Source organism: Triplophysa dalaica, chromosome 10, assembly GCF_015846415.1.
Source record: "Triplophysa dalaica isolate WHDGS20190420 chromosome 10, ASM1584641v1, whole genome shotgun sequence".
NCBI lineage: Eukaryota > Metazoa > Chordata > Actinopteri > Cypriniformes > Nemacheilidae > Triplophysa > Triplophysa dalaica.
In genome coordinates, this window is record NC_079551.1 from 11,614,374 (window position 1) to 11,635,328 (window position 20,955).

Consider the following 20,955-nt stretch of genomic DNA (forward strand, 5'->3'; position numbering starts at 1 on the left):
CGTTTTCTGCTGAATTTTTAATTACTAAACAGACTATCAATGGTGACGTCACTGCACACGAGAAACCTGGCAAGACTCAAACTTCCATATAAACGTGGTTTTCTGTGTAGCCGGTTTATTACTGTGCATGTAAACACATGAAAACAGGTTTCTTTCATAAGCTTGTTTTTGATAGATATCTGTTTATTTTGTGCATGTAAACGCACTCAAAGATGAAAGATCTCAACTGAATCTTTTACAGACACACAGTGTTTGATCTCTCAGTGTTTGTGTCTTCAGGTGTTTGATCTCTCAGTGTTTGTGTCTTCAGGTGTGTTTGATGATGAGACTGATACAGTGTCAGTGAATGATGGAGGATCTGTGACTCTACACACTCATCTTACTGAACTGAAGGGAGATGATGTGATAGCGTGGAGGTTTAAAGGCGATCGCATAGCTAGAATCATCAGAGCGGTCAACAGTGATCCAGTTTATGAGCCTGATGAGAGATTTACTGACAGACTGAAGATGAATCCTCAGACTGGAGATCTCACCATCACAAACATCACATCTGAACTCACTGGAGAATATCAACTAGAGATCATCAACAGATGGACAGAAACAATGTATCAAACATTCAGTGTCAGTGAGTATCACAAGCTTTATTTTGTTATGATTTTATTAACATAATCATTCAACATCCTGAACAATTACAGTGTGAAATAACAGACATTTGTGATGTTAATGTTATTGTCTGATGGTAAAACGCTCAAACATTCTGTGGTGAAATGATCACATACAGTTAACTCAAGATATATCAAATCTTTCATGTCATCAATACCCTGTGACCCACTGTCAAGTGCTCTCTAGCTTTTAGCAAGGTTTTAAACATGCAGAACTCTCACACATGTAAAGACAGTCCAGTACAAGGAGAATCCAACTGGGTTTATATCATTGACCACACTTTTGACCTCTTTTTATTTTGGGAAATTCAATTCATTCAGTCAATCAACCAGGTGAAAAACCTTTAAGCACAAATACAAACACCACATAAGGGTGAGTATAAACACAGTAAATAAAATAACACACAAATAGGATCCAGCAAACAAGGGTGTGTCACATCATACCTGCCACCATGGGCGCCGTAAAGGGGTGGAAGGTTAGGACGATTCTAAGGGCCCAGCCTGATTTAGGGCCCAGAAGAGCAGACCCCCTTTTTATTTTCCTATTTCTTTTCTCTTTTTTTAATACATACATTAAATATGCTAGGGCCCCTCGTGCACTAAATGTGTATTTTGTCCGTTTTGACCATAGATTTAATATTTAAAAAACAAATAATGTATTTACTGTTTCGGTCACAACCCTCCCTGCTCCCTCTCACAATGGTTCATTCCACCTGCGCTCGCTAGTGTAGCGTCTCTTGCTTATTGGACTTGCCGCAGACAGTGACACACGCAGACACGTCACATCAAAAGTCAGGGAAACAAAAACGGAAAGAAAAGAAGTCAAGAGAAGACAGAGAACGCCAAAGTCGACAGTATGTCACACAGTTTTTCAAAAAGAAAGGTAGTTTGCCCTATTCCTGTATTCCAAAACTTATTTTTGTTGCTACATGACCTGCTTTTATCTAGCTAGCTTAGTAAAATAATTACTGAATTATGATTTACATCCAACAATAATAACATCTCTGCTGTCTCCGGGACGGGTTATCATGTCTCGTAGACACAGATTCAGCGGCTGCTGCACACCCACGTCCCCCACCCCCCGTCTCAGCCGAACAAGGTGAGCCTGAGCGCGAAACTTCGCGAAGATTGCAGCCTCTAAACACGTCTTATCTACTGTGTTCGCCACATGATGATAACTTCGCAAAACAAAAAGTAATCTACACGCTTCAAAAATTACAAAATTAGTTTGCCGTGTCGTGTGTTCTGTGAAGTGACAATGCGGCTGCTAAGATCGATACTGTCAAACTTGACGTTCTTAATATGAATAAAATGCCCCAGAAAAATATAATATAAAATTGAATAAAACGTGTCTCTACTGTAGCTGATGTTTCCTGAATGAGCAGTTTGACCCAGCTAAAGCTTGTTCATGTTAAGTATATGTCAATACATAATGTTCTCTTGTGCTTGCAATTGCAATTGAGATAATAAATGTTCTGCCTTTTATGTAAACAAGTACATATTTCTAAAAAAAATTCTTGTTTTTGTAGGCTTTGTACTCATCTTTAGACATTTTAACTATGCAATGTGCTAAGTATCTTTTTTTAAGTATACAGGGCATGTTTATTGGGTTAAATTTTATCTGTAAAAAATGTAGGGGGCCCAGAAATTTTGGTTTCCATAGGGCCCAGAATTTCTGGCGGCACCCCTGCCTGCCACGATATCACCGGTGTAAAAATTAAAATGATAAAGAAAGTGTCATATCACTCTTTCTGTTTCTGTTTGTTCTGCAGGTTTGTCTCCTAAAGTGAAGATGGTGAAAGAGAGAGATTCTGTCTCTCTACACATTGATGTTACTGAAAAACAGAGAAATGAGAAGATACACTGGAAGATCAAACACAACAACTCTCCTGTAGCTGAAATCATTACAGAGAATGGAAAGATCTCAACACCTTTTATTGAAGAGAGATTCAGAGACAGACTGAAGCTGGATGATCAGACTGGAGATCTCATCATCACACACATGAAGAATGAAGACTCTGGACAGTATGAAGTAAATGTCAACATCGGACACACACACACTATACACAAGACATTCAGTTTCACTGACTCAGGTGAGGAGATCTCTTCAATATAATTAAAGTCTTTTCATAAAAGTTTGTCTCACTTTAGATTAAAGCATTGTGCAAAGTCAAAAAAAAGTTAATTTCAATAAATCTGTCACAGTAATATTTAAAATGCAGTCGATCAAGTATTTGAAGAGCTCTTTTCCAAAACGCTCTAAATCCATTTTAATAGTTTTCATGAAAATGACATTTCTTTACCTAGAAACATACATCTTGTTGATATTCAATTTATCCTGTTAAATTTGTCTGTTGGCTCAGTCTGAACATGTTAAACAATGATTGTTAAATGAAACAACAATATTGTCGATTATAAATTCAAATTTTATTTTAAAAAAATTCAAAACGCTACAAATCCATCGTTTTTTTACAAAAAATATGGGTTTATTTCTTTTTAAAAACAAACAAACATGACAACAAGAAATATATGACATCAGGGAGTCATACTATAAATGAATAAAAATCAAATAAATGCAAATGCATGAAATAAATATCAGCCAAATAAAATAAATAGTAACAAACTAAATAGTAAAATAAAATAAAAAAATAAATTAATTTCATGTTTCAATATTTTCCACCACATACAACAAATAATTTAGAAATATCACATACAAATACCACTAACGAGCAAATCCTGGTTGGTCGAGAGGACATATCACATTTAGGCTAAAAACAGGTTCGGCACTAATAGCGTTTTGGAAAGAAACTGCATCTTGCAGAACATTATAAACAAGGAAATATAGCGATTTGGCATGAAACATTGATGGAGCAGTGAATAGGTTTAGTACACAGCAAAATGGCTTTACAAACTCATTTTTTTTATTTGCCGTTTAATGCGTTTTGGAAAAGAGCTCTTCATTTGTTTTACAGTTTGTAATGTCCTGATAATTCGTATTTTCACATTAACACCTGCTGTGAACACACAGTAATGCATGACATCAACACAATCATTCTGAACATCATTGACTTATTACACCTGACATATATATATTTTTAGAAATTGTTTTCTAGTTTGATTCATTCATAGATCAAATAAAATTTAATGTAGATTGTAGCGGAACACATTTACTGATCATCAAGACTCAAAGAGTGCGTTTATATGCACAGTCTTACTCCCATTATGTTTAATAAACTGATAACAAGTGAGGTCATGTAAACGTATAAAACACTTTTCTTTTATCAGTGAAAGTTCATAAACTGTGTAAGTGAAATCCGCTCGCCAGAGGTAGTTTTTTGCCCATTACTCACATTTCACGCTGCATGTAAACGCCTTTGCTGGTTTTCTCTCAGTTTTGTTTATGTCACATGTCTGACAGCGCAATAGTAAAAGTCCCAAACGGAAGTAAAAGTAAAGTAACTCATAAAAGTTTGCTCTCGAATCATTCAGTGGATGTAGAAACGTCAAAATGAAAAACTACTGTTGCACATGCAGGTACTGTGGACATGAGAAGAGATATAAAAATACAGCTTCTGACCGTTTTCTGCTGAATTTTTAATTACTAAACAGACTATCAATGGTGACGTCACTGCACACGAGAAACCTGGCAAGACTCAAACTTCCATATAAACGTGGTTTTCTGTGTAGCCGGTTTATTACTGTGCATGTAAACACATGAAAACAGGTTTCTTTCATAAGCTTGTTTTTGATAGATATCTGTTTATTTTGTGCATGTAAACGCACTCAAAGATGAAAGATCTCAACTGAATCTTTTACAGACACACAGTGTTTGATCTCTCAGTGTTTGTGTCTTCAGGTGTGTTTTATAAGAGAGTGTCAGTGAATGATGGAGGATCTGTGACTCTACACAATCATCTCACTAAACTACAGACAGATCATCTGATAGTCTGGTGGTTTAAAGGCGATCTCATAGCTAAAATCGACAGAGCGGTCAAGAGTGATCCAGTTTATGACCCTGATGAGAGATTTACTGACAGACTGAAGATGAATCCTCAGACTGGAGATCTCACCATCACAAACATCACATCTGAACTCACTGGACTTTATAAACTAGAGATCATCAACAGACAGACGGAAACGATGTTTCAAACATTCAGTGTCAGTGAGTATCACAAGTTTTATTTTGTTATGATTTTGTTAACATAATCATTCAACATCCTGAACAATTACAGTGTGAAATTACAGACATTTGTGCTGTTCGTGTTATTGTCTGATGGTAAAACACTCAAACATTCTGTGGTGAAATGATCAGATGTCACAGAACAAGATGACAGAACCCAAACACAGGCAGTAGAAGGGTTAACAAAACTACTTTTATGAATAAAACAAAAAACCACGATGGGGAAAACCGTATGAAACAAGGAATCAAACTAAAATATTTCCCACAAGGGGGACAAAAACAAACAGGCAGAACGATGATCTAAATCAGGGAGTCAAACTCAGTTCCTGGAGGGTCAAGTACTGCACAGCTGCGGTCCTTCAGTAACAGAGTCTGACACCTGTGATCTAAATGATAAATCCAAAACACAAGGAGCAGGAAGACCAGGAACGGGGTGATCCATAATAGACGAACAGAAGGGCACAGAGGATACAAAGTGAAATCATGACAACAATCCAACCAGGTCCAGGAACAGAGAAACAAAAGGGCTTAAAATAGGGAACAACTAACTAAGAATAATTACAAAGGGGAGGTGACGGAGATTAAACACTAAATGGAAACTAGCGGGAACATAATGGGACAGATGAGAGAGATGAAACACTAGTGGAGAAACAAAGGGGCGGAGCTTAACGAAAAACAGGAGGACACGCAGCGCAAAGTGACAACAAAAGCCACGTGTGTCCACACATAACACATCTAAACCTAAAAGACGTGGTTCTGTCACAACTCTGCATAGGGAGCTAGAAAACTCATGACTGGAAGGACGGAGTCCATTAGGGATGCACCGTAATGAAAACCCATCCATCCATCCATTTTCTACCGCTTATCCGAACTACCTCGGGTCACGGGGAGCCTGCGCCTATCTCAGGAGTCATCGGGCATCAAGGCAGGATACGTAATGAAAACCCGAAAACCAAAAATTTGTTTTATTGAATTCTATTAATTACACACTAAAACCACACAAATTAAGGAGAACGTATTTTAAAACAATACAACAAATATCACTTTCCTTGTCATTTTTTACCAATCATCTAAACTTTGTAGTACTAGAATTATTAGGCCTATATGCATAACAGTAGTTAAGTTATAGTCAAACTTAAACTCATTCAAGAAGTTTATATATGGTGCACAATCATTTTAATGAAGTAACAGGCAGAACACAGAGGGGCAGTGAATATTTTTTATGTAAACAGCTTAACATGAGCTTCAGTGATGATATCAGTACCTGTCACATGCCGGATGACGGTCCATGCGAGCGACATCATCACTTTCTGACAGTTCGTTCTGCTGATCATTCAAGTCTATGAAGAGTCTGTTGCGTTTAAAGTTCTGCTTTAAAGGTTTCCTTAGACAACCACATTCAACAAATTGGTATAATTTATTTAAGATCTTCATGAAATTTATGGAACATATTTTGCTTAAAAACACTCAATGGCTGTGTAAACAAAACCCTTCTTGCCTCGACAAAAACAGCTCTGCTCACTTTAACGTTTTTGTGCATGTCTCTTTAAATGATAATGAGTTACAGAGCACCCCTCTCCCTTCCGTCCGGTGTGACGACACAGCACACGTGTAGTACTGCCATGACAATTGTTTAGCAAAATTATGTTTCTTGAACTCGTCTGTGGTTAAACGTCTCAAATCATTCGTCCGGAGACTAAAAATCAGTCACAGCAAACAGTGCTCACGTTGTGCGTTTATGTTTTCCTAAAATCCACTGATTGCGCAGCTGCAGCTGCAGGAAAAACGTGGATTTAAGCTCTTGTTGTTGAAGTTACACACACAACGTGAAAGCATTACTTGTAAGCTGAGAATGTATTTTTCAGTCTAAACATATTAACGCACATAATGTCTTAACATTCATACAGTTAAGTAAGTGTCTCTCTGCACTTATATACAGTAAGTTTAACACAGGGTTTAAATGTTTTATTTAGCCTGTGACTGACTTCGCTATCATAAGCTAACGTTATCCTCCTATATATACGCTACATTTTCGTCAATTCAGATTGTTGATAAATATTACTCACATCGGCAGTTTTGTCTTGTTCAGTCGGTCTCGATCCCTCTTTAGGAACAACTTTGAAGCTTATCCTGCTTGTAATGTCCCAGGCTGAAAAAGCACTCAGGTTTGAAGTGATTTGTGCAAACAAGCAGGTTTTTACTCATGGTTTCTGATTGATTTCCACTAAAAATAAAATAAATCCACTGCTAGGTTTGGACTCTTTCCAGCGACTACATTAAATGTCGTCCACCAACTTTAGCCATGACGTCACGTACACCGCTGTCTCTTGTGAAAACCACAATGGCGGAGCGCTGGGTGGAACGGAGTAGATTAAGGGCCAGTAACATTGCAATAAAATCCATTTTGGACATCACAACCTGAACGATATCTGAACGACTCGATTTCTCACATGCTTTCAGGCAAAGGCAGACCAAAACAAACTTACTGGGTTCTTATTTTTCACATTTTCTGGATTGCTACATGCACCGGGGAACCGATTATAGCACATAAACACAATAAAAATGGGGTTTTCATAGGAGTAAATGCATCACACAGAGCTTGGCGTCATTTTCTGTTTGCTGGTTTTAAGCTGTGATTGTTATTTGCATTTTTTTTAAACTTTGTTATGGCGTGCTTACATGATCATCCTTCAATAACAGCTAGTAAAGGCATGAACACGAGCACTGAAATCTGTCATGTCACCATCATCCTGTGACACACAACATCATATCTATGAATTAAACCGTTTTATTGCAAGTTATAGTTTTGTTTTAATCTGTTCTGGGCTGTAGACTCATTTTTCCCGCTGGTCGCACTGGTGTGACTCACTTTCTCAGGTGGTCGCACCCGTTTTTATAGCATTATCATAATGACCTTGACCATACCATTATGAACTTCTTTCAAGTTATATTTTGGCAATAAAATGATCTGACACAAATATAAATTGTATCTCTTCACAATCCTTTGTTTTCTTTGCTGTTGTTTTTCACAGCTGTAGGACATCAGAATATGTCATCAATGATCCGTCTGAGAATCTGTCCTGTGATGCTTTTATGCCTCTCTGTCTGCCCAACACCAAATGAAGTTGAACGCATACTTTAGTTTGGAGACAGAGGGAGTGCACAAGCTCTCTACTCGCTCTTTCCTGCACTTATCACAAGCGCGTCATTCACTCATAAATCACATGAAATGTTCAAATAAATCTTTAGCAGGGCAACTCGCACCGATGCAACACCTGTAGACCTCGCACGTTATAAAGATACGATCACATTTGTGAGCATTTTGATGCCAGTCTAGAGCCCTGCTCTCATATGTTCTTCAAACAATCTGTGTCACTGCATTAAAAACACTGAAAATATGTTTATATATCAGTGCTGACCGCTTGTGTCTGACTCACATGACACATTAACACATCCTCTTTCTGTTTGTTCTGCAGGTTTGTTTCCCAAAGTGAAGAAAGTGAAAGAGAGAGATTCTGTCTCTCTACACATTGGTATTCCTGAAGAACAGAGAAATGAGAAGATACACTGGAAGATCAAACACAACAACTCTCTTGTAGCTGAAATCATTACAGAGAATAGAAAGATCTCAACACCTTTTATTGAAGAGAGATTCAGAGACAGACTGAAGCTGGATGATCAGACTGGAGATCTCATCATCACACACATGAAGAATGAAGACTCTGGACAGTATGAAGTAAATGTCACCATCGGCAGCATCACACACACTATACACAAGACATTCAGTTTCACTGACTCAGGTGAGGAGATCTCTTCAATATAATTAAAGTCTTTTCATAAAAGTTTCGTCTCACTTTAGATTAAAGCATTGTGCAAAGACAATATTTCAAAAAAGTTAATTTCAATAAATCTGTCACAGTAATATAAAAAATGCAGTCGATCAGTATTTGTTTCACAGTTTGTAATGTCCTGAAAATTCATATTAACACTTTAACACAGTAATGCATGACATCAACACAATCATTCTGAACATCATTCACTTATTACACCTGATATGTATATATTGTTAGAAATTGTTTCCTTGCTGTTTGATTCATTCATAGATCAAATCATATTTAATGTAGATTGTAGCAGAACACATTTACTGATCATCAAGACTCAAAGAGTGCGTTTATATGCACAGTCTTACTCCCATTATGTTTAATAAACTGTTAACAAGTAAGGTCATGTAAACGTATAAAACACTTTTCTTTTATCAGTGAAAGTTCATAAACTGTGTAAGTGAAATCCGCTCGCCAGAGGTAGTTTTTTGCCCATAACTCAGATTTCACGCTGCATGTAAACGCCTTTGCTGGTTTTCTCTCAGTTTTGTTTATGTCACATGTCTGACAGCGCAATAGTAAAAGTCCCAAACGGAAGTAAAAGTAAAGTAACGCATAAAAGTCCCCTCTCGAATCATGCAGTTGATATAGAAACGTCAAAATGAAAAACTACTGTTGCATATTCAGGTACTGTGGACATGAGAAGAGATATAAAAATACAGCTTCTGACCGTTTTCTTGCTGTATTTTTAATTACTTATTCAGAGTCAGTGAATGATGGAGGATCTGTTACTCTACACAATCATCTTACTAAACTACATACAGATGATCTGATAGTGTGGATGTTTAAAGACCGTCACATAGCTAATGTCAACAGAGCGGTCAACAGAGATCCAGTTTATGAGCCTGATGTGAGATTTACTGACAGACTGAAGATGAATCCTCAGACTGGAGATCTCACCATCACACACATCACTTCTGAACTCACTGGACTTTATCAACTAGACATCATCAGAGAAAAGACAGAAACAATGTTTCAAACATTCAATGTCAGTGAGTATCACAAGCTTTATTTTAGTAATGATTTTATTAACATAATCATTCAACATCCTGAACAATTACAGTGTGAAATAACAGACATTTGTGCTGTTAATGTTATTGTCTGATGGTAAAACGCTCAAACATTCTGTGTTGAATGATCACATACAGTTAACTCAAGATATATCAAATCTGTCATGTCAACAATACCCTGTGACCCACTGTGAAGTGCTCTCTAGCTTTTAGCAAGGTTTTAAACATGCAGAACTCTCACACTTGTAAAGACAGTCCAGTACAAGTAGAATCCAACTGGGTTTATATCATTGACCACACTTTTGACCTCTTTTTATTTTGGGAAATTCAATTCATTCAGTCAATCAACCAGATGAAAAACCTTTAAGCACAAATACAAACACCACATAAGGGTGAGTATAAACACAGTAAATAAAATAACACACAAATAGGATCCAGCAAACAAGGATGTGCCACATCATACCTGCCACGATAACACCGGTGTAAAATTTCAAATGATAAAAAAGTGTCATATCACTCTGTTCTCTTTCTGTTTGTTCTGCAGGTTTGTCTCCTAAAGTGAAGATGGTGAAAGAGAGAGATTATGTCTCTCTACACATTGATGTTACTGAAGAACAGAGAAATGAGAAGATACACTGGAAGATCAAACACAACAACTCTCTTGTAGCTGAAATCATTACAGAGAATAGAAAGATCTCAACACCTTTTATTGAAGAGAGATTCAGAGACAGACTGAAGCTGGATGATCAGACTGGAGATCTCATCATCACACACATGAAGAATGAAGACTCTGGACAGTATGAAGTAAATGTCAACATCGGCAGCATCACACACACTATACACGAGACATTCAGTTTCACTGACTCAGGTGAGGAGATCTCTTCAATATAATTAAAGTCTTTTCATAGAAGCTTCGTCTCACTTTAGATTAAAGCATTGTGCAAAGACAATATTTCAAAAAAGTTAATTTCAATAAATCTGTCACAGTAATATTTAAAATGCAGTCGATCAGTATTTGTTTCATAGACTCTTCTTTATGTCAGTGCTCTTACACACAAATACATGAAGTTTATTTAGTAACAGTTTGTAATGTCCTGATAATTCATATTTACACATTAACACCTGCTGTAGGGCTGCACGATAAATCGCACTCGATTGTCACGCGCGTCTCGTCAGTAAAACCGGTTCCTTGATTAGTAGTATATCGCCATCAGCTGCTTTCAGATGGAGCGGCATTTACTACACAGAGCCGTAGTTCACTGACGAGAGGGGAAATATCGCATTCATAATCGCAGTCGATTCATCCGCGATTATGAATGCGATATTTCCCCGCTTGTCGGGGAAAAATATGAACATCATATTTTTAGATATTGTTTTCTAGTTTGATTCCTTCATAGATCATATACAAATTGTGTTTTTTAATCAAATCTGATCATGGTTACCAATGTTTATGATCAGACTGATCAATTCATTAATATTAATAACTTTCTCTCTGTCATTACTGAAGCCTGTGAAGAATTCATTAATGATGATGATGAATATGTTTTATCCTCCACAGGTCAGTCTTCAGGTGTGATAGCAGGAATATGTGTTGCTCTTCTCTTCCTGGTTATGGCTGCTGCTGCTGCTGGTGTTGTGATCTACCGTCACCTCAAAATGAGACATCAAGGTAAGAATCGGAATAGTAGTGCGATAGCGCAATTTTAAAAAAGCACAGATGGGAGTGGAAATTACTGCGGTGATTTACTGACAATGTGCACATTAAAAAACACAGGCGCAAGGTACACAAGTAATGTTGTACATTATACATTAAATACAACAGTTATTGAGGTTAAATTATTATGTTTATTAAATGTATTAAGTGGATGCCCACTAATTGGAACAATAAAGACCCCCCTGCTACCTTTAACCTGACTATACACTTTATTATTAAACACCTCATTTCAAATAGTTTCTTCATTGTGTTGAAATCATATGCCTGTCTGATCTAAAATGTGATGTGAAAAGGTAGAAGAGTGAAAGGTGGAATCGAACCTTCATCAATAAAGCATCACAACTATGTTCATATGTCTTACTTGCTACTCCATTGAAGCTGTTGGTGAATGAGTGTAGTTTCTACTCTCTGAAATACACATGCTTCTGACGCCCATGCTAAAAAATATACAGGGCAGCATGAAATCCACACCTGTTGAAACATCCAGAATACTGCAGGATTTGGGGATAAGTACCAAAGAATGGATTGAAATCATAGAGACAATAAGATCAGTTTTACGTTTTTTTTTTCTAAATCAGGCAAAACAAAAATATTACAACAGAATTATTTATTGTCTGCTTTTCTTACAGATTCCAACACAAGAGAAGAGTCAGTGGAGAAAAATGAGCCTTTGAGGAATGGAGACGCCAGCAATGGTGATGTGCCTCCAGTGTAACATGATGAACATTACAAACACATCACAATAACACAAATTAGAGAAGCTCAAAGGAAAAGAAGAGTCAGAGCTCCCACTGAAGAGCTTCCAGGGCGATGAGGATCTAAATCATCTCGCATTTCCTTTTTCTACTTTCCTTGACCATGTGACTAAAGCTAACATGACACATTAAAATTGACCAATCAGGAGACCATCTTGAGCACTCACTGTAGCGGTTGATCACCACCAGCACCCCTATCGTCTTTAGAACTCCACCTGGTGCCTTTTGGGCCGAAAATGGATGTTGAGACACTTCCTGTTATTTTTTCAACCCTACCAGCGAAAGGTTTCTCTTTGATTTGCCGACAACATCAACATTCTTTCAATAGAGTTGAATTACATTCAAGTAAATCATCAGTAAATATCAGATTTCATATCTGTTACCTGTAGACATTGGATGTAATGTTTATGACCTTATACTCACACCTGCAAACCTGATATTTGACATTGTTGAGCAGTGAAAATAATACACACCCTGAACGGACACACGTTGAGATTCACTAGAAAGAGATGTAGAGCTAGAAATCAGACTTTGACCCATCAGTGTTACTTTGACTTTAATATTCTGTCATACAGCTTTGATTTATCTGAAGCTTCTGTTGCAGAAAGCTTTTATTATTTTAATCTTACTTAAAAGTTTGCCGTTGGTTTATTGTAAACTTTTATTTTTGGTTTAATTGAGCCACAATTGCTTCATTAAATAACATTTCAAATACATGTTCTATATATAATTTTCTCTATTGAACGGCTTTCTGTCAGAGTGTAATGTTATATCTAACATCTTAAATGAGTTTTCATTGCGATTTAGTTCTTATATACATCTTTACAGTATATTATACAAAGTTCTCTGTGTCTTTCAACTTTCTAAACGATATCACAGCTTTAAAGCACTTGACGTAATCCTGCTAATAGACTAACCCAGAAATATATCTACATTTACAATGAGATGTTACAATTTAATTTCTTAAAATGAGTCCCTTCATCTCTGCTTGCACTAATGAACTATGGCACTGTTTGCACTTGGTTATATATTGAACTGTGTCAAATTAAAGTCTTGCTACCCAGTACTTTCTTAGGGAAGAACACTATAGGAACACATACGTACCGTAAAATAAAGTGCAACCGACAATTACTTTTGTTTAAATCAAAGACTGGACGTAGTGTCTGTGACTTCACCTGTATGTTTCTGGGGAGCTGTTTTAGCAGCGTGACACTCCTGAAATGGGCAAAGAGGCAGAACATGGTTGGAACTGACGTGCCTGCTTTGGTCCAAACGCGCTGGAGATGCACAAAGGTGCGCACGACATGCAACTCTCATCATCTGTGATAGTGACATACAAGCTGTTATCAAGATGTTGAATGACTCTCAGACAATCCAAATGTAATTCCTGTCCCCCAAAAAACTACAGGCCTATATGCGTCATGAGACGTCTCCAAATATAAGTGCTTCCAACACAAGCGACTGCACAATAACAGTATGAAGAAAACTCTTGTATAATAAATGACCAGAAATCATGTTTTTTTTTATCATGTTATCATGTTTTTATTGTGTGTTAGTGTGTTAGTTAGCTGTATTTTGTTTTTGTTATTATGTCGTAAATCATGTGACATGTATCAATGTTTTGATATTAATTGGAATGTACAAATAAAATAAACATATCTCTGTTTGGAGAAATAATCTTTATATTTCATTGTTGAGTGAACATAACTTGTTTTATGATGATTTGCCTGTTTATTATCATCATAATGATAATGTGAATCTCTTTACTCTTTATCATCTCTTTATTCTTTAATGGTAAGTTCTTTAGCAATGTTTTAATACTTTTACTCTTTCTTCTCCACAATTTGTGTTTCTTTATGTCTATGAGTTAGGCACCATTAAACAACTGTAAGTCAGTGAACATCAGTCTGGTGTTTAAAGTTACGTGTGGTTTGTTGCTAAGCAATAATATTATTCTCTGTTTGTGTTATTCATCTTAACTACACGCGTATATCACTGACTGCTGTTTATTTTCTGTTAATATCAAAAGTCTTAGTCTATCAGTCCAAGTATGCATACTTTCCCTTAAGTACACAAGACTAGTATGTTGAATGAGTGGTAAATCTGTATTCATAAGCAGTATTCAGTGTGGATTGTAGACACTGACATCTGGAGTCTTTTCTATCCTGTAGTGCCACAGGGGGAGAGAAGCATGAGATTGATCAAATAAAATATAAAAAAATATCATCACACTAGCCACCCCCAAATGTATTAAATGTGAATATTTTCGTGTGCTTTGTGGTTGAATTTGACTTTTATTGGAACTTGAATAAATCATTTTTGCAGTTGATGGGTGGATTTAATGTTTGCATTAGTTTATTATGAGCTTCAGCCTGAGACATGTATGATTTGAGATTTAATCATGTATTTGTATTCATTGTATATAATCAGATGTTCTCTTATCCATGTTTATATTTATATATATGTTTTGACTTTTAACTCATTTTCTATAGTATTACTAATATTAGCAGGCTACTTACTTTCAGTTTCAGTTTGTTGAGGGGTACTGCAATGGACACTAGATGGCGCACTTTACCCTTAAATTACATGATGTACTTTACACAAGTTCTGCACGTGAATAAACTCTGGTTTACTTAACTGACGAAACGCCATAATGTGATAATTTATTATAGTGATCATGCGCATGCGCTTTTCGGCGTGGTGACGTCAAGATGAATCTTGTGCTCTGATCGTCTGAGTTGGATGCGACATTACAGTCGATACATTATTGACACTAGAATAAGTGAATAGTTTGTGTGAAGATGTCAGTCAGATGTCTCTCCTCGCTGTTCGTGGTGTTGATGGTCGTTTCGATCGGCGCTGTTTCAGGTTGGCGAAGTTCGATGTATTTTAATCCACAACAAAATACTATAACTATGTAGTTTTACGGTTTATTTTCATTGTGTGTTTGTTTACAGGTGCTACTGGTCTGAAATGTTATCTGGGCGATGAAGTTAGTTTTAAACCGAACCCTACACTGTCATCTGGAAGCACCATTACCTGGAAATTCTGGTCTGCTGTTGGGAGTGTGATTCGAGTGATTGAATTTGATCACGGCGAATCTACACATCCTCATAATCCTCTCTTTAAAGAGTCCATAGCAGCAGACAAGTACACTGGGGAACTGACTTTAAAACATGTTAAGAAAGACCACAGTGGACTCTATTACTTTGAGATCAACGGCAAAGAGCATCAGCAGAAGTTCACATTACAGGTTATGGGTGAGTGAACTTAAGTATCATGTGGGGTCATTTGAAATCTTTTTATTATTTGTGATCCCTTCAGTAAAACAACAATATACATCTAGTTTCTGTTCTGCTTGAACATGTAGAGCTTTAATGAATGTTTGCCTATAGAACCTTATAATTCTAAACAGAAAGTGAAAGTGGTTCTATCTGAGTTTGACAGGTTCCAAAAGTCCCCATATACAAATTTCAGAAATCGTTGAAATTGTATTTAGAGTACATTTAGGGTCTTTGTCTTTTTCATGTATGAAAGAGATTTTTTTCACATATCATTTTTGCTGTATGAAATGCATATAGTCCGAACACCTATTGAACCTTATAATTCTAAAGTTCAGTTTATAGACGTGCGTAGGCAAAAACGTGGACCTTACGCAGACCGCAAGCGCCGGGATTGGTCTGTTTGAACCCCGCCCTCAGGGTCAAAAAACTCTGCGATAGAGTCATGTTTACTCAAACACATTTCCGAATGAATTATCTAAATAAGATATTTGCGCTTCTGTATTTAACATCTCAAGCTGCAACAAAAGTGACTATGTTACTTGCGTCTCAAACAAGGTCATTCTTCTTCGGCTCTTGTCTTGGTTACACAAGTAACCGGCGCATGGATACTGATGCCTAGTGGTCATAGCCTGTCGATGTGGACAGGGACGCAGAAGTGTAAATGAAAACTGACACCTATGGTGTAGAGGCTACGGCGTAGGTCCTACGCATGACTATAACTTGGCCTTTAGGCGATGTCATGTTGTCAGAGTAAAAAAGCAAACGTAGCAGAACACAGGTGTCGCTGTGAGTGAATCTAGTGTTGGACGGTGTCGAAACAGCCATTTTGAAGCTTCGAATCAGAATCTTTTGTTTCGAATCAGCGCTTCAGAGCTCTTGTCAAACTGGCCATGTTACGTGTTTTAGTAAACGATATTACTGTTTCGAAACTCAGATGTTTCGTCACTAGAGGGTGTTATCTCTGTAGTTTACATATGTGTTCTCACGTAGACAGACCATCATACTGAATAATGAAGTTTGACGTAGCTTTACCTCCGTGGACGTGACGTCTGAGGCTGACAATCCTACTTTAAGAATTTCTCGTAAAACTCTTTTCATTTATCTTCAGAGGAATCATCGTGATAACTCATCAGCTATTCTTCATGTGTGTGTGTGTGTAGGTTTAGTTTAGTTTAGTCTTTATTTGTCTCTCAGTGTTTTTGAGGCGGTGGCTGAGATCTCAAACACTGAAGACTTGAATAAACTCTTGAATCACTTTACTGATCATCTTTAGTAACAACATGAAGACGATCTCTTTACTCTTTATCATCTCTTTATTCATCAACAGTAAGTTCATTTAGCAACTTTACTTTCTACAGTGGGAGTACACTTACAACTTCATATTCAGTGTAAACTGTATCAAAAACAGTTTGGTGATACAGTGTCAGTGAATGATGGAGGATCTGTGACTCTACACACTCATCTAACTGACATACAGACAGATCATGTGATAGTGTGGTGGTTTAAAGGCGATCTCATAGCTAGAATCAACAGAGAGGTCAACAGTGATCCAGTTTATGAGCCTGATGTGAGATTTATTGACAGACTGAAGATGAATCCTCAGACTGGAGATCTCACCATCACAAACATCACATCTGAACTCACTGGACTTTATCAACTAGAGATCATTAACAGACGGACAGAAACAATGTTTCAAACATTCAGTGTCAGTGAGTAACACAAGCTTTATTTTAGTAATGATTTTATTAACATAATCATTCAACATCCTGAACAATTACAGTGTGAAATAACAGACATTTGTGCTGTTAATGTTATTGTCTGATGGTAAAACGCTCAAACAATCTGTGGTGAAATGATCACATACAGTTAACTCAAGATATATCAAATCTGTCATGTCAACATCATCCTGTGACCCACAACATCATATCTATGAATTAAACCATTTTATTGCAAGTTATAGTTTTGTATTTATCAGTTCTGGGCTCTAGACTCATTTTACCGCTTGTCGCACTGGTGTGACTCAATTTCTCAGTTGGTCGCACCCGTTTTTATAGCATTATCATAATGACCTTGACCATACCATTATGAACTTCTTTCAAGTTATTTATTTGGCAATAAAATTATCTGACACAAATATAACTTGTCACTCTTCACAATCCTTCTTTGTTTCCCTTTCTTTTCTTTCCTGTTGGTTTTCACAGCTGTAGGACATCAGAATTTGACATCAATGATCCGTCTGAGAATCTGTCCTGTGATGCTTTTATGCCTCTCTGTCTGCCCAACACCAAATGAAGTTGAACGCACACTTTAGTTTGGAGACAGAGGGAGTGCACAAGCTCTCTACTCGCTCTTTCCTGCACTTATCACAAGCGCGTCATTCACTCATAAATCACATGAAATGTTCAAATAAATCTTTGGGAGGGCAACTCGCACCGATGCAACCCTGTTGACCTCGCATGTTATAAAAATACGATCGCATTTGTGAGCATTTTGGAGGCAGTCTAGAGCCCTGCTCTCATATGTTCTTCAAACAATCTGTGTCACTGCATTCAGAAAACTGAAAATATGTTTATATATCAGTGCTGACCGCTTGTGTCTGACTCACATGACACTGTTTTACTAACATAGTTTTACTAACTCTTTCTCTTTTCTCTTTCTGTTTGTTCTGCAGGTTTGCCTCCTAAACTGAAGATGGTGAAAGAGAGAGATTCTGTCTCTCTACACATTGATGTTAATGAAGAACAGAGAAATGAGAAGATACACTGGAAGATCAAACACAACAACTCTCCTGTAGCTGAAATCATTACAGAGAATAGAAAGATCTCAACACCTTTTATTGAAGAGAGATTCAGAGACAGACTGAAGCTGGATGATCAGACTGGAGATCTCATCATCACACACATGAAGAATGAAGACTCTGGACAGTATGATGCAGATGTCACCATCGGCAGCATCACACACACTATACACGAGACATTCAGTTTCACTGACTCAGGTGAGGAGATCTCTTCAGTATAATTAAAGTCTTCTCATAAAAGTTTCGTCTCACTTTAGATTAAAGCATTGTGCAAAGACAATATTTCTACAAAGTTAATTTTTTAAATCTGTCACAGTAATATTTAAATTCAGTCGATCAGTATTTGTTTCACAGTTTGTAATGTCCTGAAAATTCATATTTACACTTTAACACCTGCTGTGAACACACAGTAATACATGACATCAACACAATCATTCTGAACATCATTCACTTATTACACCTGACATATATATATATATTTTTAGATTTAGTTTTCTTGCTGTTTGATTCATTCATAGATCAAATAATATTTAATGTTGATTGTAGCAGAACACATTTACTGATCATCAAGACTCAAAGAGTGCGTTTATATGCACAGTCTTACTCCCATTATGTTTAATAAACTGATAACAAGTAAGGTCATGTAAACGTATAAAACACTTTTCTTTTATCAGTGAAAGTTCATAAACTGTGTAAGTGAAATCCGCTCGCCAGAGGTAGTTTTTTGCCCATTACTCAGATTTCACGCTGCATGTAAACGCCTTTGCTGGTTTTCTCTCAGTTTTGTTTATGTCACATGTCTGACAGCGCAATAGTAAAAGTCCCAAACTGAAGTAAAAGTAAAGTAACGCATAAATGTTCGCTCTCGAATAGGCCTGCACGATTAATCGTTTTTAAACCGAAATCGCAATTTGAAGGGGTGCGATGTTCAAATCGCAAAAGCTGCGATTATTTCGATTAAAAGGGCTTTAAATAGGATATTGCACCTACGTAGTATTTGACAGCAATTTCACGTTTATCCAATTGGGAGCATTTTAACACTTTAGTGATGCGCGGATGGCGGTTATATCCGTGGGCGCTGTGGATGGATGATCCGCGGGTCGGGTAATAAAAAATAGGGGAGAGTGGGGACAGTTGCAACGTGTGGCAGTTGCAACATTGCTGATTTATCCAATCAGGAATGAGCTGGAGTCATGACACTCCTACTGCACATGCTTAGTATGCCCCTCCTTCTTTCTGGAAGTTAACAGCCACATGTGAAACTACCTTATGGGAGAACCGAAATTCAAGGTAAAAAAGTAACTTTTTTTACAACTAGATTTTTTGTCATAATTTCTAAACTGTTTAAGTATTGATCTTTATAGTTTTATATTTTGAAAGTTCAGTTTCTTAGCTCTTAACAGACTTAGGTACAATGTGTTCAATCTAATTTGTTAGGCTAGAATCACTAGTTTTAAGATGGCTGCCAGGGGTGGGACAGTTGCAACGCATTGTTGCAACTGTCCCCACATGGTGTTGCAACTGTCCCTCATGTCAATAATAATGACAATTAGATATTTTTTTTATAAAAGGCAAATCAGTGGTTTGATAAAGAACATATTTCAATAGCCAGGTGTCTCCACTTTGTATTTCAGCAAATTGCTTTTTTAAAAGTCAAACTAGGCTGCAGTGTATCCTACATTTTCTGTTCTGCTTTTTCAGTATGCCACGAGACAGGAAAAGGATAACAGATAGGGGTGTCCCTCTACCTATTCTGTCCTTAGCTGCTGCTGTAGTGAGCAATGACGGCAGGACAGTGAGGTCTGTGGCAAAAGAGTATTCAATTTGCCACACAACCCTCTATCGCTTTATTAAAAAGAGAGAGAGGTTATGTCCAGGAGAGGAGATGAGGTCAGGTTATTGGACCCCAAGGAGGGTCTTCTCAGTCCAACAGGAAGATAGCCTGGCAGAATACCTAAAAAGAGCAGCTGATCTTTTCTATGGTCTCAGCACTAAGGAGGTAAGCATGAGGGAGGTATCAAAGCAGAGTGTAGGCTTAAAGGGAGGACTGGTAGGGAGAATTATATTAGAATATTGAGACTGTGAAATAATAAGATAAGAGAAATTACCATTCCACCGCCATTCATTTACCATCAATTTCGCAGGTTCGTCGATTGGCCTTCCAACTGGCTGTCTATTACAAGTGCTCCTACCCTGAAACCTGGAATGAGTGCTCTCTGGCTGGCCGGGATTGGTTTATGGGGTTCATGAAAAGACAGCCCAGTCTGTCTATACGGTGCCCTCAAGCTACCAGTCTCACACGGAACACAAGCTGGTGGTTCCATTTACGTTTGCCACAATTGTGAGTCAGATGGGGAATTGTGAATACTTGATGCTATGAAATAATCAGTTTGTGTTCTTTTGGTGGTGTAATGAAATTGTTACGGCCTACATCAGTTTATGGGATTGACAAAGGTGTTACATTGTTGTGTACTTGTTTTTTTTACTTTAATAAGTTAACTCAGTGAACTCAGGTCTCAAATAAACTAAAAAAAGATTTGAAAAATGATGCCGAAGTATGAGTTTTATTACATCTATATGACTGTTGCAACTGCCCCTCGGTACTGTTGCAATTGTCCCCATATATGGGGACAGTTGCAACATTTTTCAGGGTCAATTTAAGTATAAATTAC

At 37.2% G+C, this 20,955-nt stretch overlaps 2 protein-coding genes across 2 annotated transcripts; both read left to right on the forward strand.

Moving 5' to 3' along the window:
- The first annotated feature begins 2,569 nt into the window (after nt 1-2,569).
- On the forward strand, nt 2,570-13,791 carry LOC130429328 (uncharacterized). Its single transcript, XM_056757810.1, has 7 exons — nt 2,570-2,755; nt 4,519-4,824; nt 8,319-8,642; nt 9,428-9,715; nt 10,278-10,601; nt 11,292-11,402; nt 12,077-13,791. The coding sequence occupies exons 1-7, from the start codon at nt 2,665-2,667 to the stop codon at nt 12,160-12,162; spliced, it is 1,530 nt and encodes a 509-aa protein (XP_056613788.1). The 5' UTR covers nt 2,570-2,664; the 3' UTR covers nt 12,163-13,791.
- A 1,109-nt stretch (nt 13,792-14,900) lies between these two features.
- On the forward strand, nt 14,901-20,831 carry LOC130429329 (uncharacterized). Its single transcript, XM_056757811.1, has 4 exons — nt 14,901-15,070; nt 15,160-15,462; nt 18,158-18,481; nt 20,428-20,831. Exons 1-4 carry the CDS (start codon nt 15,004-15,006, stop codon nt 20,478-20,480), a joined length of 747 nt encoding a protein of 248 aa, XP_056613789.1. The 5' UTR covers nt 14,901-15,003; the 3' UTR covers nt 20,481-20,831.
- Nucleotides 20,832-20,955: the final 124 nt, after the last annotated feature.

Bases quoted from the DNA above. Each gene is read 5' to 3' on its own strand.
- LOC130429328 (XM_056757810.1), top strand. From the start codon at position 2,665: ATGAAGAATGAAGACTCTGGACAGTATGAAGTAAATGTCAACATCGGA. The intron at 9,716-10,277 runs GTGAGTATCACA...TTTGTTCTGCAG, and splicing joins GTTTCAAACATTCAATGTCA to GTTTGTCTCCTAAAGTGAAG. The intron at 10,602-11,291 runs GTGAGGAGATCT...TATCCTCCACAG, and splicing joins ATTCAGTTTCACTGACTCAG to GTCAGTCTTCAGGTGTGATA.
- LOC130429329 (XM_056757811.1), top strand. From the start codon at position 15,004: ATGTCAGTCAGATGTCTCTCCTCGCTGTTCGTGGTGTTGATGGTCGTT. The intron at 15,463-18,157 runs GTGAGTGAACTT...TTTGTTCTGCAG, and splicing joins GTTCACATTACAGGTTATGG to GTTTGCCTCCTAAACTGAAG. The intron at 18,482-20,427 runs GTGAGGAGATCT...TCAATTTCGCAG, and splicing joins ATTCAGTTTCACTGACTCAG to GTTCGTCGATTGGCCTTCCA.